This window comes from Grammomys surdaster, unplaced genomic scaffold (assembly GCF_004785775.1).
Source record: "Grammomys surdaster isolate TR1022 unplaced genomic scaffold, NIH_TR_1.0 136, whole genome shotgun sequence".
Classification (NCBI taxonomy): Eukaryota; Metazoa; Chordata; class Mammalia; order Rodentia; family Muridae; genus Grammomys; species Grammomys surdaster.
Window position 1 is genome coordinate 12,472,239 of NW_021604594.1, and position 20,772 is coordinate 12,493,010.

Genomic DNA, 20,772 nt, shown 5'->3' on the forward strand with positions numbered 1-20,772 from the left:
CCCCTCCCTCTCTCCTGCCTGTGGATCAGGATATAGAACTCTCAAGCTACCTCTCCAGCACCATGTCAGCCTGCATGCCACCATGCTTCCCTCCATGACGACAAAGGACTCTACTTCTGAACTATAAGTAAGTCCCAATTACTGCTGTGGTCATGTTGTTTTCATAGCAACAGAACACTGACTAAGACATCCAGTTTCCAGCTGGTCCTTGAGAAATCTATGTACTAAAACCCTGGCTATTTCTATTGTTGTGAATTCTTATGCTTAGTTCAAATCTCTACCTCTTTGCAGAAACCCCTTCCAGATGAACCCTATCCTAACTGCACTAATACTACAATCTCCATCACCCCCACCAGCATTCCTTTCTCTTACTGGGTGTTACTTTAATTTTTTAAATCTTATTTTTAATGATGATTCTTAAACTCTTTAACCTCCCTTTTAGCCCACCACCTTTTTTAGTGGGAAAGAAAGAATATGGGGGAAGTAGACCTGTTTAGAAAGGTTTTTTAGAGTAACTCCCATCTCTGTTTGGTAATTGTCAGTTCAGTTCACAGGTCAGCAGCTCGATCCACTTGCAAACACATTACAGATACACCAATAGTCTAGTTCAGTAGAGTCGGGATAACAAACAGGAATCAGTAGCGGTGGCACTACCTAACAGAGACAGCCAGACTTCAGAGTCAGCAGAAAGGACCAAGGCCAACAGGAATGCCAGGAGAACTTCTCAGCTGTGCCTCTCTCAGGGAATCAAAGATCAGCAAAGATGTGTTTTGTTTTGATTCTTCCATAAAGCATATAGTGTTTAACATAAATAGTCATTTATAGTGTCATTACGCTTATTGACCATTATCTATTTTTCTCTGTGAGGAAAATAAGCTCTCTGAAAGCAAGGGCCTCTTTCTTTGTGCAGTGATAAATCCGAAGGACTTGGAAGATGTCTCCCATGCATAAAATAAGTATAGACTATATGTAGGAATTCATCTCATTGAAGAAATGCATCAATCAAAGAATATACGGAAATTCTGTTCATGACTTAAAAATTATAAATAAAAAATAAGAATAACTCAAGTATAATTGCATTGTAAATAAAATTAAAAGCTGTAGAACCAAGATCAATGACCCAAATGTTGAACCTGTTGAAATTCATATATTTAACTCTGAGGAGAGAGAAGTACTCGGGGAGCAAAATACACATGCTCGCGTTATGCACACGGCCCTATTAAACTCAGCTACCGGGGTTGTAAATCCAAAGGATTAGAAGCAAGCTGTTCTTTGTGTACAATAGAAAACAGGACAGAAACTTAAAGGGCAGCAAGCAAGGAGCAGCAGCCTTTGGGCAGCACAAAGGACAGACACAAAATGTAAGTAGGCGAACTAAAAATAAGAATAAATCGTTGAGAGTCATGATAGTATCTCACAAGATACTGATTTATAGTCAAGAGAGTAGATGATAGCTGAGATACTGAGCAAGAAGTAGTAAGAGAAAAATAATATTCCATACATTTTGGGAAAAGTCATAGAAATATCATTTAAGTATTTCTACTAGAATCATTACGTGACGCTAAATGTTGATGATTTAGGAGATAAATTTTTTGAAATTAACTTCTGTATATTGTAACTAAAGACTGCAGATAACCACATCATTAGGCCTCCAGGTACCTGCACGTATAAAATAATCTCATGCTCCAAAGGGGAGCACATTCTGAAAAACTTTCACAATTTGGGGTTTCAGAACTCTACATCTGAGTTTTTTGTGATGTAGAAGCATAAAAACTCTTACCTAGCCGGGCGGTGGTGGTGCACACCTTTAATCCCAGCACTTGGGAGGCAGAGGCAGGTGGATTTCTGAGTTCGAGGCCAGCCTGGTCTACAGAGTGAGTTCCGAGACAGCCAGGGCTACACAGAGAAACCCTGTCTCAAAAAACCAAAACAAACAAACAAACAAACAAACAAACAACTCTTACCCAGCTGAACCGCCTATAAAGGTGTGTCTAAGAGGGTGCATCAGCGGTGGGCACAGGGTTGTGTCAGGAGGTACCAAACAACATCCACAAGGTGAGACTTGGAAGGGCTACCGGCTCCTCCTGTGCCTTGCCTTGATTGTCTTTGAGTTAAGGGTTGCACGTCTACAGGGATTCTTTATTAGAAATGCAATTATTTCTGATAGAGATGGCACGTTAAACTCCTCAACACGTTCACTCAGATTGCTTTGTTAATGGTTAGGACATTTAGAACAATGGGGTTCTAAACAGACAGATGCAAGATAGGCTGGTCCTGCCCTCTTCAGCCCACTCCAGAGGTGAGTCCCAGGGTGTCTGTAGAGAGAATCTCTTGTGTACTATGTGGAAGCATCACCTGTCAATAAAAATCTGGTGGCCAATAAGCTAAGGAAGGATTAGAAAGTTGGACATCTGGCAGAAAGAGAGGAACTCTCTGGGATAGAGTCAGACCCAGGAAGATTCCCACCCCGAACCCCTGGACTTAGAGGAAGATGGACATATGAAACTGAGGAGAGTTTAAGTAGCCTTGTGGCAGACACAGAATAATATAAATGGGATAAATAAATCACAAACTAGTGGGAACAAGCTTAACTTATGTCCATAAGCATCGTAAATAAAAATAAGTCTCCATGTCCCTATTCAGAAGCTGGGGCGGGCTTAGTAAAAACCCAAACAGTTATAAATGGTGGTCAGTGTGAGGCTATTAGAACTCAGGCTGAGAGCCTGAGAAAAAGCCCTTGGCTACAGATGTCTGCTTTGTTTTTCTTAGTAGAGAAGTTGGTCAACAAGAGAGGTAGAAGACAGACGGAAATGTCAACCCAAGGCGTCTAAGCAGGAAGGGAGACTGGAAACAACCAGCGAGGGACATCTGAATACAGCAAACATTTGAAATGGCTCCTACAGGGCTACTGGAACTCAGCCATGTGGAAAGATAATTGTGAAGGCTAAGACTTGGCATAGACTGTCATTCTGCCAACCACGGTATTCGTGGTATCCCAAAGGGATATAAAAAGGGAGAAAAAAGCTCAATCCATATGACCCATATGATTTCAGCCAATAAAAAACATATTTATAAAAACTAAGCTGGGGGGTTGGAGAGATGGCTCCGTGTTTAGGACCACTGTCTGTTCTTCCAGAGGTCGTGAGTTCAATTCCCAGCAACCACCTATAATGAGTTCTATAATGCCCAATTCTGGCATGCAAGCATACATGCAGACAGTGCACTCATATACATTAAATAAACACAATTTTAAAAAAATTAAGCTGTGTGTGGTGATGCACGCCTTTAATCCCAGCACTCAGGAAGCAGAGGCAGGCAGATCCCTGAGTTCAAGACCAGCCTGGTCTACAAAGGGAGTTCCAGGATGGATGGGGCTACACAGAGAAAAACCCTGTCTCAAAACAAAACAAAACAAAACCTATAAAATATATATCTATGGACATCTCAGTCCTGCCCCTAGAGGCTCTGCAGATGTGGTGCTGTGTCACATGTGCATCGGGAGGAGGCAGAAAGGAGAGAGGCTGTGCCTGTGCTCAGTGTTCTGACCTGTGAACATCTGAATGATGAGTATTCCCTGAAAAAAAGCAAGCCTGAGACAACCACCAGTCCAGCACCAGGATGTCTGGACAAGGAGCTAGTCTGAGACGACCACCAGTCTGATGCTTCACAAGCCTTGATGGGCTCCCAAGGTGGGAGTGAGCTGGAGACTAGAAGAGCCCTTCCAGGGACCACGGGCCCTGGGCAAGAATGAGCCTGAGACAGATGACCCTCACATGGGGCCACTTGGGCAGGCCCAGAGGGGGCTCAGAGGAGTGCGAGTCAGAGACAACCACCAGACTAGCACCATGGGGCCCAGACAGGTGTCTAGCCTGAGGTGACCACCAGTCCCATGCCACACAGGCTGAGGTGGACAGAGACCCTGCCTGGAGCCATAATGCAGAAGCATAATGCCCACCCCTCACCTGGGCATCCTAGGAGAGCTGGTCCTGGCGGTATGAAGCAGGAGAGTTGACCCCACCACTAGCCAGCTACAGTACCTGAGAGCAGCCCCACACACCGCAGGAGTTGATGGTGAGCCAGCCTGAGGAGAGCTGGCTCTGATACTCATCTTCCTAGTGATGGCATAGATGAAGAAGAGATAATTTTCCTCCCCCTCCCCCTTCCCCATTACCATCTGTGGCAGATGGGAGATCTGGCTGACCCTCACCTGCTGCTGCAGTCAGGAGAGTGGGCCCTGTTTCTTGCCTGGGTATCACAGTAGATCTGACCCTGGTTGCAGGGGTATGGGTGAGCCGGCCCCGAGGGTGTGAACATGGGAGAGCAGGAGGGCTGACCAGCTCAGATAGCTCTTGGGTTCAGGTCTAGGGTATTGAATTGGCCCATCTCAACATCTACCCCTTCACTAGTCCTACTGATCTAAAACTTCAGGATCTCCATGACACAGGCAACAACAGGATATCCAAGAGGAATCACAGGGACGTTTCAGTGTTGACAAAGCAGTAGAAGCCAGAGGCCTTGCGTACCAGACTAGAGTCATTACAATGAGCATTTGTGAGCAAAATACGTGAACAAAAGAGCTCACCGTGGGACACCTGTGACACACTACAGCTTCCACAATGAGACTTCTTTTCCTCTGTTGCAGGAAAGGTTGCAAGGGTAGAGGATGGGTGTGAGGGGAGAGGGAGATGAGTGGGATTGAGTTCATGATGTGAAATCCGCAAAGAATCAATAAAAAGTTAACCAAAAAAAAAAGCAAAACAAAACAAAGGCAATCACCTCGGAAATGAACATCCTGTAAGTGCTGGGGGATGGTTTTGTGCACTGGGTATTCAATTGCTGATTTCTGTACCAGGAGCTCTGGTTGCAGTCTGGACTTGAGACTGTCATTATTATGAAGCATTTCCTGATTCAATATTTTGTAAAACATTGTTCTCCATTTTCTTCTGATTAGTCAACAAAGAGCTGATAAGCCTATAGCTGGGCAGGAGAGAATAAAGCAGGACATCGGTGCCCTGAGAGGGAAAGAGAGGGTCTCAGGTGGGCCAGGGAGTCACTATGAGGTGACTGAAGAAGTGCCAGAGAGAAACCAAGGTAACAGGTAATGCCCTGTGGCTGTGAAGCAGCCCAGGCGAGCATAGTCGGGTTAGAATAGACGAGTATCTGTCAGCTATAGTGCCTGGAGCTGATCAATAAATATAAAGGTCTCCATGCCATTATTTGGGAACAAGGGCAGGTGTAGAGAACCCCAGTACTTTTACATGTAGGTGTTCTATAATGTTCATTTAAAGGTCATGAAATCACTGAGTCTGGGTTAAAACGTGGTAAAAACATACTCAGACCAAAGACACTGCAGAAATTGCAATAAAACCTATAACCAGCTATCGCTGGTTGATAAAGTTTCAACAATTTCTTTATTTGGCCCCAATTAAAGGATAGTTTCAATTATAGCCTGTAACTTTTCAAAGCCAGTGTTTTTTTTTCCCTATCTGGGAAGGATAAAGATGTTATTACATATTTCATGGTAATAATATCAGAAACAAGATAAGAGAGAGAGGGGTACTGTACAGTCCTGTGCCCCCCAGACTCCCAACCCAAGGGAGGAGGTGGAGGAGATGGTAACTGGGTCACTGGTAAGCATTTCCATGGTACTGTTGTCCTAGCTACATTTCCTATATCTAAAAACACGGGTTTTAAAAAACTTTACAAAGTTTTCCTCTTCTATAATTCCCTGTTTGCCAATCTTTAACATTTTCAGATATCCTTTTAATTCCTTCAGGATTAGTGCCTTGAGATAAACTCGCATAAGGGAAGTCTCCCCTGTGTAATGATGTAAATAAACAGACACAGCGTGTGGAATCAGCCACATGTGCTGTCGGTCCTGACCAAAAAGAACTAGATCTAAACACTACTTTTCTATTCATAGGGGAATTTTTGTGGGAGAACTTTTGTGGCAGATTGAAAACCAATAGTATGTAAACAAATACCATAAAATCAAGTTCAGCTACACTGAAAAAAAAAAAAAAAACAAAGAAAACCTCGTTTTTAGGCAATTGCTTCACATTCTTGTTATTTTTTCACTGCCGCTGTTAACTCTCTTCTCAATGATGCCTGTATGCATCCCCTAAGAATGATGACTAATATATTTGTGTATTTAACTTATTTAGATTTTATTATCTTTTAGGTAACCAAAACAACAGCAGAGTTAACTAGCCCCCACTTCCGAGTCCTACAGACTTAACCGAGGCATGGTTTTCTTCCCCACTTCTCCTGAGGCTGGAACTTCTGATAAGAGCAACAAACCATATTTATTAGTCCTCTAAACCCACAAGGGGTTAAAAATTAAATTTACTTTGACATCCAGAACCTGTTGAATGTTGAATTCTAAAATGCGCCTCTGAAGTTAAGATAAATATCCAACCACACACTGAGAAGGTAGGAAGTGAAGCGGTGGAGATAGCATCAGATTCAATTGAGGGGAAGATAATGTGTATTCGAAAGCGTATGATACAGTGCAGCTACAGCAGCAGCAGATGAGCAGGCGAGGGAGCAAGCACAGGAACATCGCTCTCTCCACACTGAGCCAGTGGGGCTCCCAGCCTGGCTGGGCTGGCAGACCTGTTTTATGCATACAGCTGTCGTCTGTAATGGCACCCTGTTGTAGAAAGAGAGGACTCCCTGTCTGTGCTCTAATAATCCGGATATTCACACGGGATTCCTGATGTGAGTTTTTAAAGTACTTTAGACAAAGAAAATATAAAGGCAGGTCAGAAGCCAGATAATCCCAGCTCCACAACTTGGGTCATCAAATACCATCAGGAAGTCCAGTGTAGGCAGTTACCCTAACATTATCATGAAAGACTCTCTATTCTCAAGTGGGCTTCAAGAAAGTAAAACATATTGCTGAATCATGATGAAGAAACCATGTTATGAACCCAACACACACACACACGCACAAATGTTCTGAAAGGGCCAATGATAGTGACAGAAAAAAATGTTCAAGCCAGCAAACAAATCCTTCACACAGGAAACTGGCAGGATTTCTGGGCCATTTCCTTCTAGGACTTCAGACTAAGTGGCTCCGCACAGGCACTAAGTTCAACCCTGATAAAACTAAGCCAGGTGAACACAAAAACAAAAGCCATCCTTTGAGTAGAGCAAGGACAGGGTTTGGCCTCATAGCCAAGGTCAAGACATGCTCACACCCCTGCCTCTTCTGATCTGAATGATGCTCAGTCTTTCTTTTTCCTGAGAAAAATAATTATTATATTGGAAAACTAAGCATGGTGGTAGGGTGCTCTCCTATAATCCCAGCATTCAGGAGGCTGAGACGGGGTGGACTTCAGATCCTGATTAAAGCCATAAAGGGAAAAGGCAGGAGAGAGGAGTGGGGCAAAGAAGGAAAGAGGGAGAAAGGCAAGGGTTAAAAACTAAAATGAGTTGTATATTTTGTGTATCTTTAAATTTTTTTAATTGCATGAGTATTTTTCTTGCATGTATGTATGCATATTATATGCAGACCTAGTGCATATGGAGGTCAAAAGAAAGCTTCAGACTTCCCTAAAACTGGAGCTATGGGTGGTTTTGAGTCACAATGTAGATGCCAGTAACCAAATTCAGGTCCCCTGTCATAGTGTTCTATTGCTGTGAGGAGACACCATGACCAAGGCAGCTCTTATAAAAGAAAGCATTTAATTGGAGGCTTGCTGACAATTTTAGAGGGTTCACCCGTGATCATCTTGGCAGGTAGGCAGCAGACTGGCATGGTGCCAGAGCAGTACCTGAGGACTTCACATCCTAATCAGCAGGCTTCAAGCAGAGAGAGAGAGAGAGAGAGAGAGAGAGAGAGAGAGAGAGAGAGAGAGGCTTGACATGGGCTTTTAAAATCCCAAAGCCCACTCCCAGTAATACATCTTCTCCAACAAGGCCACACCTCCTAATCCTTCTCAGAGAGGTCCACTTGGGAACCAAGCATTCAAACACATGAGCCTGTGGAGCCGTTCTCACTAAAACCATCACATCCTCTGTGAGATCAAAAAGTGCTCTCAACCCCTGAGCCATCTCTCTAGTCTTATTTTTTTTAATATGTCTTTGGATAAATAGTATTTAAAAAATAATCCAAGGCTGGTTAAATGGCTCAATTGGCAAAAGCACTTGTCACCAAGCCTGATGACCTGAGTTTAATCCCCTGTGCCCACAAGGTAAGAGAGAATTTATTCCCATCATTGTCCTCTGATCCCCACTCATGGGCTATGGCATACATATGCACCACACACACACACACACATACACAAACACACACACACACACACACATATACACACATAACACACTCACACAATAAATAAACAAGTGCAATTTTTAAAAGATAATCAAGGATTATAAAAGCCTTCATTCATCCATTTTATAAAATTACTATCATCTATTACAGCAACAAAAGTAGTTGAAGTATGGATATTTGTTTTCAAAGTCAGATCTTGTCACCAAACCAAAGGATGCTACCATATTTATTCAGCCTGTACCTTCACCATGGGCACCCATCCAACTCTGCTCTCTGAAATGCCTCATCCACCCATTTGGGTACAGCATAGATTTAATTCAACTCAAGTAACTCACAGTTCATTCAAGGTTTCGTATAAAACATTACGTCAGTAGAAGGACCTCTCTAGCCATCTGCTTTCAAATAACAATGCCTCTAGGTCTCCTCTCTCGTCCCCATTACTTTCCATCATGGCTCTTGTCACTGATGGGCATGGCAGTATAGATGTTGGCTCTTGTATGTCCCCGCTCTGTAACCCCATGGCACTTCTCCAGGTAACTTGCCCCTGTTCTCTACAGTATTCCATGCTAGCCGGAAGAGGATCCAGCACAGCATCAGGTACTCAGTCATGAGAGCATCTGGCATGTAGAGATCAAAGTGTATATAGTCAGAGTGGATAAATGGATGAGTGGAAAGTGGAAGGAAAACACTAAGTTTGATCTTTTCCTACACCGCCTTTGGTCTGGGGAAGGTGGAAGCTGGCATGAAGCAGGGAGAAGGGGGCAAGCAGAGGGGTGAGAAAAGACTGGCAAGGGACAACAAAGGCAGAACTCTCTTATATCACAAATGTGAGCTGATGGAGACAGCATGCAAGATTGGAGCACCTAATCTTCCTGTGGTATATTCAATAAGTAATTCTGTGATAGCAAGAGAAATAGTCTTCCCCAAGAAAGAGCACACCAACTGTTTATTTAATACCCAATGGCCAGCATATACATAAGTAACATTATAAAGACGTAGGAATGTATACATATATGCCTAGAACAACAGTTAGCGGGGAACAAAAGAGGCTATGAGTTTGAAAGTGAGCCAGGAGGGGTATGTTGGAGGATTTGGTGGGAGGAAAGGGAAAGGGTAAATTTTGTAATTATATTATAATCTCAAAACAAAATTAAAAAAAAATATTTTAAAATATCTCTAAATAAATAATGAAACTATTAGATGATAGATAGATAGATAGATAGATAGATAGACAGACAGATAGACAGACAGACAGATAGCCAGGGACGTCCTGGAAAAGAAGCAATCAGTACAATAAAAAGGCTACCACGTGGTTCATCACAAGAGGACTGGCCCTGTCCCTCACTGGCAGCCTCAAGTTGGCACTGATGATAGTGTGGGCAAAGGAGAGCTGACCCTGCCCCTCATGGGAGATCTGGCACTTCACAGCTCTCCTAGTTGATGGCTTCTGGTATGGATGTAGGCAGAGAAAGACTCATTCTCCCATGAGGGGATAGGGTGGGCTGGCCACTAAGAATTTGACCATGCTCCAGTGAGTATATAGACAACACAGAATGCACAAAATGGACTTTTTTTAGTTAGGATGGAGGGTCACAAGGAAGTGGGGCGTGGGGGCTGACATGGGAAGACTGGGAGGTGAGTGCAATCAGGGTACATGAAGTGAGATTCCCAAATAATCAACAAAATAAAAATGCCACCACAGAATAGAATACGTTTGCAAACTACATATTTGGTAAGAACCTAATATCCATAAGATATAAGATTTCATAAAACTCAATGGCAAAAAGAAAAAAAGCAAAACAAAATGGGCTAAAAATGGCCAAAGGGACCTGAGTGGACATTTTGCCAGTGATGGCCCACCTCACCTGTGAGGGTGTTTCCAGAGATAATTAACAGAGGATGGAAGATTCACCCTGAACATGGGTTGCACCGTGTCATGATGGTGCAAGACCTAATCAAAAGGGAAAATGAAGCAGCCAGCATTTGCTTCTCTTTGCTTCATGACTGAGGATTCGATCTCACCAGCTACCTTGTAGCCTTGCCACAAACCATTCCCTGACACATGGACTTACCCTCTTAACTGTGAGCCGAAATAATTCTTCTCCCACACATTGCTTCTTCTGAGGTATTTGGTCACAGAAACTAAAACAACCTCAGAGGGTGGCAAGAGGGTAACTCAGAAGTGCTATGTCAATACATCTGATAACTTAAATGAAATGCGTGAACTCCTGAAATATGACCAGAAGAAACAAAAATCTGAGTAATCTTTCATCCATTAAAAACATTAAATCTGTCATCAAAAACCTTTCTACAGGCTAGGCATGATGGTTTACACCTTTAATCCCAGCAGTTGGGAGGCAGAGACAGGTGGATATCTATGAGTCTGAGGGCAGTCTGGTCTACAAAGAGGGTCCAAGACAGCCAGGGCTATTACACAGAGACACCCTGTCTTGAAAAAACAAAAAACAAAAAAACCACCTTAACCAAATGATACATATTTTTTTAAACATCAATCTTTGATCAATTTTTTTAAAATTAGAGGGGAAATCAAGAATAGAATAGAAGGAAACTGAGAAGCCAGAAGAATCATGATACTAAAATCATGATACTAAAACCTTAAATTCTACAAAGTCACAAGCTTACATCCTTCACTGACAAATATGAAAATGGCATTCAGAAAATAATACATAGTTGAATAGACTAAAATATCAAGATAATAATATAACATGAAAAAGTAGTATTTCAAATAGGAAAGGTTGGTTTATCATCAAAATCCAGCCAGGTGTGGTGGTTCAATATGTGATCTCAGTACTCAGGAGGCTGAGGCAGGAGGATGACTGTGGCCTGAAAGCAGCCTGCAGTTCCAGGACAGCCTAGGTGACAGCAGAATTGTGTTTGGAAAAAGAGGAGAGGGGGAAGAGGAGATAGAGGAGGAAGAAGAGGAGGAGAAGATCACTCAAGGTGAATTCTCTACATTTCTAGGAAACATAAAAAAAAATAGTTTTTTGGGAAAGAGAAACAAATATTCACAAGACCATCTTAATTAAAGATGATTGAATTTGCTTTTAAAATAAAAGCAAGCAGAAGAAAGGAAGTGGGAGAGGGAAGAGACTCACTCAAAAATCTCATGGCAAAACATAAGTCGTTCCTGTACAGGAAGAACTCAAAGATGCTTGTCCACCTTCGCCTCTCCTCTTAACCCTTGTCCTAGAAGTCCTAGCTAGTGAAGTCAGACAAGAAAAATAACAAAAGGCAAAAATAATCAAAACAAATAATCAAAGCTACATTCCTTATAGATATGGTGGTCTCTTAAAACAATTATACAGCAACTACTAAAACTCAAGAATTTAGTGTGGCAAAAGTTATATCTCTAATCAAATTAAACAGGATATCTGAGCCTATACACTATGGTCCCCTGGCTCTTGGCACCTGCACTACACCTTTACAATTTAGAGGTAACCATTTGGCTGCACTCGAATTCCCCCACAATTCTCAACAGAGCTGTCACTGTAAGTATCAGTAGCTTTATTCAAAGATTCAAGAACAGAGGTAGGTTCAGAAAACTTAACAGCTTGATTCACACTGCTAGTGATGGGACTGATGGAATTTGAATACAGATCTGGTTAATTCTAAAACAAAGCTGATTGCTGACAATGTCATATTTCCAAATTGGAAACTGGAAATGATGAGGGACCCAAGGACAAGGCCCTGAAGGAAAACAAGAGAATACAATGGCGAAGGAAAGAACTGGAGACTGTTTAAATGTCCACAAGGACATAGATAGCTTCAAGGATCTGAAAATGCAGAATTGTGATGTCATTACTGAAACAGAAAGGAATGAGAATATGAAGGAGATTGGGGGCTGAGAAAGGTAAAACTTTGACACACAGCAGCTTGTTAGATTTGTTTGACAGCAAATGGCAGAAAGTCTAACAAAGAGTAGTTTCTAGGAATTATGTATCATTTTCTTCACAAGACAGAAAATCTTAAGATACTAAGTAGTTGAACAAATTCAGGACTGAGCCTTGAGTTTCCCTTGGTTTCACCTTTTAAGTTGCAAGATGGCTGCCCATGGGCCCATGCCATCTAGACAGCAAGCGTTTCAGTATCTCCATCATCTATCAGGAAAGCAAAAGCCATCCTAGACTCTCTTGGCACCCTTTCACTTTGTCACTGTGGCCAGGACACCTGGACTGAAGGAAGAGACTGGAAGAGAATCCACTGTTTTTCTTTCCTTTTCAGCTTCTGTGGCAGTGGAGGGTAAAAGCTGTTTACTCACAAAATGTCAGTGAGATATCACCAGGGAACTGTCCTAGGCAGAGACAAATCCATCTGATCTGTGACATGTGCCTTGGACACAAAATTTAAGTAATCTTCACAGAGCAGGAGACATGGAAGAAAGGACATGTGTGAAGAATAAAAAGAGGACCACATAGGTTTTGCTTTTCTGCAGGAGGCCCACGTGCTTCACAGAGAGGCAGCTGAGTCAACACGGCCAGCTGGAGACTGCTGCTGTCACCAAAGTCAGTCTGTTTTCTTTGGGGTGTACAGCTGCTTCCCTATCTGCCATCCTCCCAGTTCCTTCCATCTTCTTCCTGCACCAGAGCCTCCCTGAGCCTACATTCTCTGGGAGAAAAAAGAAGCATAGAATGGCAATTCTCTTCCCTGACTCTCTTGAGGATATAGCTTTAAATCTGCCAGAAACAAAACCAGCTGCCTATACCTTGGAGGGGTGGTATGGGGTTGACCCACTAAGGAAGTATTATGAAAGCTTATAAACCCAGGGGAGTTCAGACAAAAAGGCAACAGTAGTCTAACCATCACTGGAAGTGACAAAAATCCACCTAGGGAAGCCCAAAGAAGACAGGAGGCTGCATTTTCTCTTTTAGGTACCACTCTTCTATGGAAAACTCAGTCTCCCAGGTTCAAAGCAAGGGACAGACAGCTGGGCCAAGGGTGTACTGGGCCAGCTGCACGTCTCATAGGCTCACTGATCCTTGGGCATACCATCTCCTATGTCCCCTCTCTGAGGACATCAGGGCCAGTCATGCTTTTCTTCTGAAAAAAAATCTACAAATAAAACCAGAGCCATAACACTAACCCTGACTAGACACCAGACAGTGCATGTATATGTTTCACATGTACACAGCATGTGCTCAAGACTGTGCATGTGTATGTTCCACATGCACACGGCATGTGCTCCCGTGGTCTCGAGGCCCCAGTGAACAGTCCCCTAAGAGACTGGACACAGAGAGATGTCAGACGTTAAACTTTGAAATGATACATAGTTAACATCACAGAAAGAGGTCAACGGACACCATGTGCCTTTTGATGGAACACCTCGACTCCTCTGTTGAAGCTCTCGCCAAAATATTCAGTCAGAATCTTATCAATCTCTAATCCCAAATGCCAATTTCAGGAAACACAAATTCAAACGAACATGTTTCTAAAAACCACCACAGGGAAACAACTAAAATTCAGATGGATACAAGTCCCCAGTTTCAAGAAATAGGGAGAGAAATTCATGTATAAAAACATATCTGAATTAAATGTAAATAATTTTCATGCTGATACAAAGTGGAAAAAAAAGTTTTGAAATAAACAAGGAAGTTTGAATATTTGAATATATTTATTAACTAGTATCAAACTGTATACTAATGGCATTCATTTCTTTATAAAGACTCCTTACCTTTCTGAGAGATATACTGAAATGTTTGCAGATTAAATACTACATGTGGGAATTGCTTCAAAATAACCCAGGGGTAGGGCACTGGGGCAAAGTCCAATGGGTAAAATACTGCACACAAGCGTGATGACCCTGCATCCAGAACACACGTAAATAAGCAGGATTAGGGAGCATGTATCTGTAATCCCAGAACCCTTATGGCAAGATGGGAGGCAGAGACAGAAGAATGGCCCAGAAGATCTGGGGTCAGCTAGCATGGCGTACACTGTGATGGAGGAAAAGGTGATCTGCTCACACACGATGAAAGGTGAGAAAGTATTCCTGAATGCTCCTGAGAGCATCCAACACCCACACACTGCAGCATATGCACACCTGCATGCACACATGCCATACACACACAACTAAAAAAGTAAATAACTAAATGATGGATAGACAGACAGATGGATGGATGGACAGATGACGGGTGGATGGGTGGATGGATAGATAGATAGACAGACAGACAGATAGATAGATGAGAGATAGAAAGGGAGGGAGAGAGAGAAGGGAGGAGAGAGGGAGGGAATCAAGCTAGGGCCAGTGGAGAATGAATGGACATAGAAGCAAGACAGGGCTATCAGTGAGCTAATGTTTCTTGGTGGGTGAAGGGGTAGAATAAGAAATTCTTACTATTCTGTGTATTTACAAATTTTCCACAATAAAAATAGATAGAATTTTTTAAATAGTTGGTTAAAATAGTCATGAAATACTTCCCCACCCCCGCTCCAAAGCCAGAATTCACATCAGCCAGAAACCAGAAGGAGCAGCAGGGACAGATGTAGACACTGCTAACCCATCACCTACACCCTTGCCAGAAAGTGGCAGAGGCCACCTGGGCCCAGAGGAGATAGTGTATGTGGCCATGTCACCCTGGCCCTGTGAGCACCTTCTACACTGAGGGCACTGAGCGGGTGCTGGAGATGAAGGGATGAATAAACGCAGTGACTAATGTCGAGGGATGGGAAATGAGAAGCAAGCAGGCAGCTACCACGGAGTCTGACTTGTCTTATTACGATGGACAAAGTGTGCCCTGGGAGCTCTTGTGGTAGTCATCTAACTAGAAGTCAGGACAGCAAAGCTGTCCTCAAGTATCCCCCAGAATAACCTTGTGATCAGAATTCAATTCCCAGCTCTGTGGCTCTGGGAAAAGAATACACTGCAGGCTGGAGATGTGAGCATCCTGACCTCCTGGCAGCCTAGCTTCTCATTGGAAATCAGAGAGACGTGCTTCTGCTTAACTGGATTCCCCGCTCAGCTGGCCTCTAGCACAACTGTATTAGCCAAAGGATGAGTGTATCCTCTTGTCTGGTGGTACCGATTTAACGTCAAATGAATGACCTGGCTGGTCTCTAAGGTCTCAAGAGTCTGGTGCCTGTGTGACCTTCCCTGAAACACGAAGGAATTCTCAATGTGCTGACGAGTCAAGATTCCTGGAGTGAGTGCAAGGCTAGCCCTGAGCCCTGGAGAAAGTCCCAGAGAATGCCATTCCTAGGGTTCTGCCTGGTTGACACCAGCCTCCCCCAGAGCCAGAGTTTCCCTCTGTGTACCTCTTTGATCTTCTCTATTCCTCCAGAGTGAGACCTTATCTGGTGCTTCTTTGATTTCTGAGTCATCTTCTCACACCATGTGTCTTACGAAGTATTTTGGTTTTAGCAAATGTGCTCCTTGATTTCTTTCAATCCCATTCAACCACATCAAAATAGCTAACATACCATCTATACAGGGCTATGTCACATGCAAAGGAACCATCAACAGAAATCTGTGTGTGTGTGTGTAAAAGAAACACAAATTAAAAAAACAAAAAAAAAACAAAAGAAAACAACCTTAGTTGCCTTTAAAAGATGACAGTCTTGGGCCTGGAGAGATGGCTCAGTGGTTAGGGGTCATGAGTTAAATTCCCAGCAACCACATGGTGGCTCACAACCATCTGTAATTGGATCATATGCCCTCTTCTGGTGTGTCGGCAACAGTGTGCTCAGATATATAAAGTAAATTTTTAAAAAAAAACTTTTTGCTTTTTTAAAAAAGATGACATCCTTTTTGATATACCCCATCATCCTTGACTTCATCTTCTGCTTCTACTTCAGTCTGTGAGACCACGGTCTTCAAGTCATCAACTGAATTACAGAACTCCAAACCAAAGGAAGGACACAGCCAACTCTTTACCAAGAGAAGATAGTTCCTGTTGCCTAGGGCGTTTTCCTCATCCCTCCCAGGGGAGAGCCTAGAGTGGGTGGTGGCAGCATTTTCTGCGAGGGCTCACACCGCAGATGCTAAGCTCTGAGCTACAAGCCTGCTTGAAGCCACTCAGCTTTGCCACTTTGGAGTGACAGCAACCACAGACGGTGTGTAACCGAGTAAGTATGGCTGCGTTCCAATGAAACTGTTGATGCACACTGAAATGAATTCACATAAACTTGATGGATCATGAAATATTACTCTTCTTATTTATTTTCCAACCAATCAAGGATGTTAGAGCCATTCTTGGGGGGATTTACAGGCCATGGTTTGCTGATTCCGGCTCTACTATGGTTGAAACAGACAGTGAATTATTCACAAAACTTAGTGATGTCCCTTACCCACCATGCAAGTAATCAACTAGAAACAGTTCTTAAATCCAGAGACGCCAACTTAAAAACCTTTCATGAAAATCAAATAAAGGTCATCACATTTTTTTTTAAAGTGCCACCTTACTATTTTCAATCCCACATAGTTGGAATTTATGTAATTTCACTTTTAGCTAATCTTCTCGGCTCAAGGAACAATGTGAGATCCATAAGCAAGCAGTAAACTTGCTTTGCATTCCCAGTGAGTGCATTAAGACTCTTCTCCGTGTTGGTTTGTACATCCTAATGTCTGACATCGTTCCAATTTTTTGGTGAGTATTTATAGACACCACCTCAGTCCCAGCACGGCCCATGACCGTAAGTCGCTGGACACATAGAGTGCTTTGCATTTTCTCTCTTCAACCTAATCTACACAGCTATAATCCTTCAGCCTCCTTCTTTACATGTTAAGTCTGGAGAGTTCTGTCCCAACCAGGGTCTTTGTAGGCGTGCCAACCACACACTTTCCAGGCTCTGTTCTCCTTCGTTTGCTTCACTTCAATTTTCTTTATGTATATCTTTACTCCGGAAGACTTTTCTATCTCTACTTTCTTTTCCTTTTTTTAAAGTTTGGTTGTAGAGGCTGGAGAGATAGCTCAGAGGTTAAGAACACTTTCTGCTCTTCCAGAGGTCCTAAGTTCAATTCCCAGTACCGACATGACAGCTCACAACCATCTATAATGAGATCTGGTATCCCTTTCTGGAGTGCAGGCATACATACAGGAAGAATACTGTTCACATTATAAATAAATGAATCTTTTAAAAAGTTTGGTTGTGTGTACGTGTGTGCCTGGGTGTGTGTGTGTGTGTGTGTGTGTGTGTGTTATGCATGTGGATGTACATGCATGTAGACATCAGAAGTCAACGCTGGGCGTCTTCCTTGACCACTTGCATTTTATAAGACAGGGTACCGTATTGAATGTGGAGCTCATCAACTTGGCTACACTGGCTAGCCAGTGAGCTCCTGTTTATGCTCCCCCATGGCTGGATCTGCAGATATTTGCTGCAATGCCAGGCTTTCTGCACAGGCGCTGACAACTCGGGGTCACTTGGCTCATGCATGCATTGGAACTGCGCTTTTCAGCTAAACTTACTACATGGTCCCAGCACCGTAGTACCAAATACCACTTCGCTGTATTAGTCCTTCTTTTCTTGTGCACACTTGGAAATGTCCATGATAAAAGATTTAGAAAATAGAGTATACCTTCCTGGGGAGGAAAGGCAAGTCTCTTGCTGTATCTCTGTGCTTTTGCCCAACCTGTTCCTCTGCCTGGCCTGACCTTCTTATTCTCTGTCTTTGATAGACTAACCCTCAGCCTCTTATGTCCAGACGTGATACTGCATTTCCAAAGCACTTTACACACCCTGGTTAAAGCATTTATCACTGCTGCAGTTACAGTTACCTAGCTACCCCACCACCACGCCCTCAGCCCCTCCCAGCCCAGAAGCAGTGCTCATCTGTTGCACCTTAATGCCCAGCACAGTGCCTGGAACAGAAGGCAGTAGAGGGAGCTCCCCAGATAATTTTTATCCCCACTCTCAGCCTTCATTCTCTCTTTTTAAAAATTTAAGAGACTACATTTAAAATTGCAACTTCAAAATAGGCCTCCCCTACTGGCTTGCAATGAAACAGTCCCTCCTAAATGGCTCTTCTGAGGCATTCTGGGATCAAGGCCACAGAATAGACAAGAAGGCCTTCATACCGTGGAAATAAAACACATACGGGGCACTTCCTAGCTTCCAAAGTGCTGGGAAGCTTTTTCCTCCCTTCTGCTGGGGGTGAGTCAGAGACACTCATTTTTCAAATTGAGGGAGTAAAAGTGATGAAGCACAAACTCAGAACTGGTGGGTGCTCTGAGGCTAAATCCTCAGCCTATGGATCTGTCCACTCACCTGCTCTTCAGTAACACGAGGCTCAGGAAGAGAAGGATCTTTTTGTTGTATTTCCTTGTTGTTGTTTTTGCTTGTTTTGTTTTATTTTTGTTTTTTGTTTGTTTGTTTGTTTGTTTGTTTTGGAGTTTTGGCGTTTTGGTGTTTGTGTTTTTGTGGGAGGGTTGTTTTTGTTTATTTTTATTTATTTATTTATTTTTGCCCATTATAAGTGGCATTACACTGTGGCACCATGTTCTAGAAATCCATTCTGAATGCAATCATGCAGGTGGAGGAAGGAACAGGGACAGACATCCCATCCACTCCGCTCACACTGCTGCTGCTCCGTGACTTTGCCATAAGTACTCACTGACTAAAGGATTTCCAATGAATTCCTGTCTGTTCAAAAACTGTACGCCAAGCAGTTCTGCAAAGAGAAGTATGCTGCTTACTACCCAAAATTATCACTCACGAGGAAGCACTATTTATAGGTTAAGTGCAAGCTCCTGATTACCTCTTCTTTTATAATTCACTTTTCCTAAAGTATTAAATTTAGATTACTGATCACATTAGCAGGCTCTCAGCTTAAATATGCCTTTAATTCCTCCACAGAATTCTGTATGACTTAACCATCTCTTCAATTGTCTTACTGTTTACTGCATATAATTTCTCTAATATTAGAACATACCACTTTAGTCAGAAATGGGGCAACACCTGCCAAAAATATTCTTGCTGCTGTGTAGTAACTAAAAGTCAAGATTGCTTATCACATTAAGTTATTCAAATGAGTTACATTTAGCTCTCTTCAGTTAGTTAATGCATTTTCATCAAAGGCCTGTAACAGTAGAACATGCACAGCAGGCCACCCGTAAGATCCTCAACTTTGAAGTTTGATCCGGTCACAAATCTGTTCATTGAAAAAATTTCAATATGGCAGAGCACAAAATAATTCCCACAAATGCAAATTCGGATATCATGCAGATTGCTGCAAGATATGAATCACTGGCCTTTGGCTCCAAACTCTTGAGCTTCAGAGGCAGTTCACTCTGCAAGATATTTTGCTTGTTTCTTTCAAAGTTCAGGTGCATCACCTTTCTCCTTAGGGTAATAAACTATAATTGCTAACATACTGTGTAATGTTTACTGTTAAATTTGCAATCTGGACAAACAGAAAATTACACCGATAGAGCCTGGAAACATCTGCAGTGGGTTATCACCCACTGCACCTTCCTCAGAGGCTGGCCAGGGTCGGCACTCTCTGCGGTTTAAATTCCTCTTTAGAGTAAAGGTCTGTTCTGCAGAAGATTTAAGACGGAAACCGCCTCCCCAGTGACCTTCCTAACACAGACCTTGAGAGAGTGCCCGCGGGGGAAAGGACTGTGAATTTCAGCAAGGGACTTAACAGCTCTACTGAGTCCCTTACACTTGGTTTTCCGAAACAAAAAAGGTGACTCTGCACCTACATGAATACCCCCCTTCTCCCCGCCCCTCCTGGAAACTTAAATGACATTCTCCCTGAGGGTCTGGACAGCCTGAAGCCCGCGTGCACGTACCCTCCCTGGTCTTAATGCCGTTGGAAACCACCCACCCACCCACGAGTGGAGCGTGGAGTCGCAGCGGGGCGGAAGAGGATCGGGGCAGGCTGGCACCTTGTCCCCCCCCACGGCGCCGCATTCTGTTCCCGGCAGGTGGAATGCTCTCCCGCAGGTGGCACCCCACGAGTGGCCCCCCGCGACCCAGATCCCGCACCCCACCCCAGGTACCTTTTATCCAGGCAGGCGATCCACTCGGCCGAGGACGGAGAGTGTGCAGCGTGCGCAGCGACCATGTTGGGCAGCAGCGCGCGGTGGCCCCGGGCCGCGGCCACCTCCCGCGCGCCTCCCGGCGGACTCCCGCGGCCTGCGGGGCGGGGACCGAGGGGCGGGCCAGGCGCGAGGCCCGCGCTGCACTGCGGCGCCCGCCTGGGAGCCCCGCCGCCCCGCCTGCTCTCCAGGAGCGGCGACCCCACGACACCTGCGGCAGGTGTCCCGCTCCGCCAGGCCCGCGTCTACCCTCACCTGGGGGCGGGGGAGGGCTCTGCTGCCAGTGCCACCCGGGTGCGCGTGGGGAGGGGATGTCAGACTCTATATATTTTTCCTACGGCAAATGCCACTAAAATGGCTGCTGCCTCTCCGTTTCCTTAGAAACCCATTAGTCCTCCTCGGTGGCTGTCAAAACTTGCTAGCTGCTCCTGGCTCACCTTTACAGTCTCCCGTTTAAATAGGGATGAGAGAGGGCAGGGCTGGGAAGGCTTGCGA

General features: G+C 43.8%; 1 protein-coding gene and 1 non-coding gene across 2 annotated transcripts in view; one reads left to right on the top strand and one right to left on the bottom strand.

Moving 5' to 3' along the window:
• Rapgef4 (Rap guanine nucleotide exchange factor 4) overlaps nucleotides 1-20,303 on the bottom strand; it is a 285,390-nt gene extending 265,087 nt beyond the window's left edge. Inside the window, exon 1 of the mRNA XM_028762856.1 lies at nucleotides 20,239-20,303. Coding sequence (XP_028618689.1) covers nucleotides 20,239-20,303 — 65 coding nt within the window. The remainder of the gene's footprint in view (nucleotides 1-20,238) is intronic.
• Nucleotides 3,450-3,580, top strand: LOC114617488. The gene has a single exon (XR_003710805.1). It is a non-coding gene; the product is annotated as a small nucleolar RNA SNORA17 (small nucleolar RNA).
• Nucleotides 20,304-20,772: the final 469 nt, after the last annotated feature.